At 41.0% G+C, this 6,089-nt stretch overlaps 1 protein-coding gene across 1 annotated transcript in view; it reads right to left on the reverse strand.

The window, feature by feature from the left end:
* C4H5orf34 (chromosome 4 C5orf34 homolog) overlaps positions 1-5,583 on the reverse strand; it is a 32,792-nt gene extending 27,209 nt beyond the window's left edge. The window contains exons 1-3 of the mRNA XM_061187760.1: positions 5,249-5,583; positions 1,186-1,419; positions 944-1,033 (exon numbers count right to left, since the gene is read on the reverse strand). Of these exons, the coding sequence (XP_061043743.1) occupies positions 944-1,033; positions 1,186-1,380 (285 nt within the window). The 5' untranslated portion in view covers positions 1,381-1,419; positions 5,249-5,583. The remainder of the gene's footprint in view (positions 1-943; positions 1,034-1,185; positions 1,420-5,248) is intronic.
* Positions 5,584-6,089: the final 506 nt, after the last annotated feature.

Here is a 6,089-nt window from a genome sequence, read left to right on the forward strand (position 1 = left end):
AAAAAACTAAAAATACAACTACCATATGACCCAGCAATCCCACTACTGGGCATATACCCTGAGAAAACCATAATTCAAAAAGAGTCATGTACCATAATGTTCATTGCAGCACTATTTACAATAGCCAGGACATGGAAGCAACCTAAGTGTCCATCGACAGATGAATGGATAAAGAAGATGTGGCACATATATACAATGGAATATTAGTCAGCCATAAAAGAAACAAAATTGAGTTATTTGTAGTGGGGTGGATGGACCTAGAGTCGGTCATACAGAGTGAAGTAAGTCAGAAAGAGAGAAACAAACACCGTATGCTAACACATATATATGGAATATATATGGAATCTAACACATATATATGCTAACACATATAAATGGTTCTGAAGAACCTAGGGGCAGGACAGGAATAAAGACGCAGACATAGAGAATGGACTTGAGGACGCAGGGAGGGGGAAGGGTAAGCTGGGACGAAGTGAGAGAGTAACACTGACATATATACACTACCAAATGTAAAATAGATAACTAGTGGGAAGCAGCCGCATAGCACAGGGAGATCAGCTCGGTGCTTTGCGACCACCTAGAGGGGTGGGATAGGGACGGTGGGAGGGAGACGCAGAGGGAGGGGATATGGGGATATACGTATGCATATAGCTGATTCACTTTGTTATACAGCAGAAACTAACACAACATTGTAAAGCAATTATACTCCAATAAAGATGTTAAAGGAAAAAAAAAGGCAGAGAGATAAACTATATAACTTCTGTGTCTCAATGTACAAAATATCAAAACACCCTAGTCTGTGGAAATATATAGGTCTATGTGTTCTATAGCAACATGTCTATGCTCAAAGTGCCATGAAGAAAAAGACTAAATATTAAACTACCTGTTTGTAATTACTTGTCCTCAAATATTTGTTTTAAAAATGAAGTTTAAAAAATATTACCTTTTTCCTTTCAGAAGGTATGATGCTTTCAGATAAAAAAGGGCAAGTAGCAAAAGAGTTACGGAAATCTAGGGCTCGCTGTAGCTGCTCCTACAAAAAGAAATACAAAGTAATTTTTAAAAATGACTTGAAAATCAATTTAGAATGACAGTAATCCGGAATACTAACTACTTTCCATATTCTGGCCACCTCAACAATATTTTAGTATTAAAAAGAGTAGTTTTTGTGTCATCTTTACTTACTCGGTACGTGCTAATAACAAAGTGTGTCCTTTGGCGAATTCTTTCTGGTTGTTGTAAAGGATGTGCTGAAATAGGAGGTGCTTTTTCAAATAAAAATTCAGAGCCACAGGGAGAAAGCTGCAATCTGGAACCATCAACATATTGTACTTGCACTGAGTCATCTTCATAAAGTACTATTTGCACTTCAGCCGCCATTATTGTGACTATGGATAAAATGTCCTTCCAAGGCAAAGGCTGAGGAAATAAGAAATACAGTAGCTCCAAACAGTTCTCTTCATGTACAAAAGTTCTATCAAAATAAGTGGATGAACATAAGCAAAACACAAAATTGCCATTGCATTTACTTTTGTTGAATGAAAAGTGATTATCTTGCTATACACGCTTGTGTGATCTGAATGCCTTCATTAACCCCAAGGGCTCTACTTCAGTGTGGGAAGATAACTGAGAGGGAGATGGCCCACCAAGTTATAAATGCCCTTATCATTTTAGTAGCTTTACTTCTGAAGTTTAACTTCTGAAAATTGTATGCTCAGTATCTCATTTCAAATAACAAGCAAATTCCATCTTTGCAAAAAGAATACAGCAAATCATTTGTAGGACATGTAAAAGGCAGGCCAAAAGTAACTATTAGGCCTAAGGGAAAAGAACACCTGGATTCTTGCCCTTAGCCTGGCATTAAGGAAGTAGATCCATGTCACGACTCAGCAAGCTAATTAACCACCTAGTGTCTTAGATTCATCCTTATTTCATTGAATTCAACTTCCTCTTCTTTACCTCTAAAATGTCTCTGTATTTTCACTTACGCTTTCCATATAGGTAGGACGGAAGGGGAATGGAGGGCTGGGTTCCAACTCCACCAGCTCATAGCTATAAACCACAGGTTGGTTGGGTTGGTTGTTTCCTTATTTGTAAAATGGGGGTAACAGGATCGTTGTGAGGATTAAATGAGACAACACGTATGACAGCGCCAGTAGTGTGAATGTTGCCTTGTAGGAGCTCAGCAAATTTTATGATTCTTTCTAAAACTAACTCCATCCCCTTCTAGGACATCATCTCCTTCTGTTACTCAGGTGATAAAGTTTCACCTGTCAGAAAAAAAAAACTTTCCATAGATACCACTTTCCCCAGTTTACCTCTATTTCCTACCAATAAACTTCTCAGGTACAGTATCCACTCAGTGTCAGCTTTCTCTCCCAACAATCTTCGATGAATTGCAATCCAGCTTTCTCCCCCATCTCTCTACTGAAATTGTTTCACAACGGTCACCAGTATCTTCCTATACCCAATGACTTCAGTCTTCACCCTACTAAACTGGTCAACGTGTGACAATGTTGTCTATCTTCCCTTGCACCAAACTTCCTCTTCTTCTGCCTTTTATTTTAAAAAAAGGGGGGGGGGTGCGCCATGGTCCCTCCTCCACCACCCCCTCTATATCTACTGCTCTTTTTAATCATTCCTTTTCTTCACCATTCTCTCAAATCAAGGATTCATCAACACCTGACCTTAGTTAGTCCCCGTTTCATCTCTTCTTACTAGATACACTCATGTTGCTTTTATGCCCACCTTTGCTTTTTAAAAAAAATCTTACCGGGCTTCCCTGGTGGTGCAGTGGTTGAGAATCCACCTGCCAATGCAGGGGACACGGATTCAAGCCCTGGTCCAGGAAGATCCCACATGCTGCGGAGCAACTAAGCCCGTGCGCCACAACTACTGAGCCTGCGCTCTAGAGCCTGTGAGCCACAACTACTGAAGCCCGCGTGCCTAGAGTCCGTGCTCCGCAACAAGAGAAGCCACCGCAATGAGAAGCCTGCGCACCGCAACAAAGAGAAGCCCCCGCTCGCCACAACTAGAGAAAGCCCAAGTGCAGCAACGAAGACCCAACGCAGCCAAAAATAAATAAAATAACTTAAAAAAAAAAATCTTACCCCTCTTCAATGTATATAATTAGCTACATATGATATAGCCTATAACCTTTTGCAGAATATGTCAGGATATAAGTAAATATTAAACCAATATTAAATGATCTCTCCTGAGGAAATTCACACAACTTTAATCATTTTCTTTCTCTAGAGAACTTCCAAATCTACCTGACCTCTCTCCAGAGCTTCCAGTTGCCTGCAGGACCTCTCTTCATGTCCCTGTTCCACAGATACATCAAACTCCACATGACTAAAATGGAACTTAATCACTCCCACCAAAAGCAGACTTCTGTAATACCCCCTAATTCACTTTCACTCTTAACTCCCTGGAGGCCAGTCTACAAACAGTAGCTAGAGGGACCTTTTAAAATAAAAATGAGATCTAACCCTTCTTGACTTACAACCCAACATTTGCACTTAGATAAAACTCAAATTCTTTTTTTAAAAAATTAATTTATTTTATTTATTTATTTTTGGCTGCATTGGGTCTTCGTTGCTGTGCAGGGGCTTTCTCTAGTTGCAGCGAGCGGGGGTTACTCTTCGTTGTGGTGCACAGGCTTCTCATTGCGGTGGCTTCTCTTGTTGCAGAGCACAGGCTCTAGGCGCACGGGCTTCAGTAGTTGTGGCACGCCGGCTCAGTAATTGCGGCTCGCGGGCTCTAGAGCGCAGGCTCAGTAGTTGCGGTGCACGGGCTTAGTTGCTCCTAGGCATGTGGGATCTTCCTGAACCAGGGCTCGAACCCGTGTCCCCTGCATTGGCAGGTGGATTCTTAACCACTGCACCACCAGGGAAGCCCAAAACTCAAATTCTTAACCACAGCTTATAAAAGCCATACAACCTGCCCCCATCTACCTCTCCAATGTCATCTCCTAACTCTCCTTGTTCAGGACAACTTAGCTACGTTGGCCTTTTTAATGTTTTTTTAAGGAAGCTGTATCTCATGTCAGAACCTTTGCACTGTTCCTTCCGCCTAGCATGTCCTTTCCCTGGCTCACCACACGGCTGGTTCTTTGGCACCATTAATATCTCAGCACAAATATCTAACTTCCTCAAAGGCCTAACTTGACCAGTTAAAGTTGTTCCCAACCATCTCCCAATCACTTTTTATCCATTTCATCGTTTTTCTTCATAATATCTATTACTATCAAAACTGTTCTATTTATTTACTTGCTTTTAGTCTTTTCCCACGAGGACATAAACTCAATCAGAGCAGGGCCCTCATCTGTCTTATTCACAGTTCTATCCCTGGCATCTAAAACAATACTTGGCCAATAATAAGGGTGCAATAAATTTTTTTAATGATAAATATATAAGTAATATATAAGAATATATAAGTGAATTTTAAAATTCTTGCTCCTCCTGAATTTGCAGTTTGAGTTAATGGCATCTCAATGTCAGCAATATTTGATTTCTCAGTGTTTCCCTTTACATCCTTGTAACAAGTCCTGTTGATTTTGTCAGTCTCTCCCATAAATCTGGCTCCTCCTTTTCTATTTCAGGCCTCAACTTTCCCCTCCATTCCTGTAAACTGTCTGGGACCTTTTTCCAACTTTACCCCCTCTCCAATCCATTTCCAGTACTGCCCTCAGAAGTAATTTTCCACAACCCGACCATACCAACCGCTTTACATCACTTGTTTACATACTTGTTTAACGGCAATAAATATTCATAGCAATAAATATATTTATATTGCAGCTATACGTATCATATATATGTATGATATCAACTTGCTATTTCTGAAAAAAACTAGTGCAGATACACAGTTGGAAAACATATTTTCTGATAACAATTGGAAAAAGGTCTTTATCTTTAGCCAAGTTTTTTTTTTTTTTTAACAGCTTATTGGGGTATAATTGTTGTTTAGATTATTTAAATAATCAAGCATACACAAGAAACAGTAGAATGTCTAAAGTTCCTGGCATCATAAAAAAAATAATCCAGCTCCAACCTAAATTTCCAGCCTCATCTCTACTGTCTTATTCCTGTTTGTGTTTTCACCACCCAGCACATTACGTCCGAGTATATTTAACGATCAAAAAGCCACAAGTTTGTTCTTGACATAAACGGGAACCTCATTTTTCAAAATGCGCTATCTAGTTACAGAAAAAACCTCATCAAAACAACAACCAACGTCTTAAACTCACACAGCAAGCAGTTCTGAGCTGAAAAGTCGTGGAAATGAGGACAATCAACGGCCCTTGTGCTTTTAATTTGCCAAAATGGTCGGAGTAGAAACGTCTGCGCCTGCCCACGACTGCTTCTCGAGGAATTTGTCTTGAGTTTAACAAATTACCAGCAAGTTATGTTTCTCGATGAAAGAAAACAATCATAACCGAGAGGAGTAAGGCCACAGGGAGAGTGTTTGGCGGTCTTTCGTCGAGTCCGAGTAGCGGAGCAGCAGCGGCAGCAGCAGCGACAGCTCTGACGCCGGAGAGGAAGCGAAGACAAACAGCTGCGATTCAAACCTTCCCGCACCCTAGGAAAGCCGCCCCACTTTACAAATAAAACCCGGAAGTCCCGACCTGACCGCGCCCTCCGCTCGCATCGGGGGGCGAGACCGGAAGTAGGGGAGGCGGGGGCTCCCAGTCCGGAAGCTGGTTCGCTCCTCTCCGGTTTTTACTTCCGGTACCCCACAAGGAACTGGTCTGACCTGGTTGTTCCAAAGCTGGCTGGGGCTTGCATTCTGATGGTCTATCCGAGATACCTACAGAGGTGTAATTTAGTGGAGTAATGCTTATTTAAATAATCTAAGCAATTATACGTCAATAAAGCCGTTAAAAAAATTGGGCAAAGATAGAGACCTTCTTGTCCTAGTTTGGTATCAGAAAATGTCTTTCAACAGTTTCTCTGCACCTTTTAAATCTTTTTCTACAATGGCAAGTGGACGCGTCGGCTATATTTATTTATTTCCATTAAAACAAGTATTTATGGAGAGCCTTTTACGTGCTGGGGATAAAGTAGCGAATGAGACCCAGGGTTGAGGAT

Source organism: Eubalaena glacialis, chromosome 4 (genome assembly GCF_028564815.1).
Source record: "Eubalaena glacialis isolate mEubGla1 chromosome 4, mEubGla1.1.hap2.+ XY, whole genome shotgun sequence".
Taxonomy (NCBI): Eukaryota; Metazoa; Chordata; class Mammalia; order Artiodactyla; family Balaenidae; genus Eubalaena; species Eubalaena glacialis.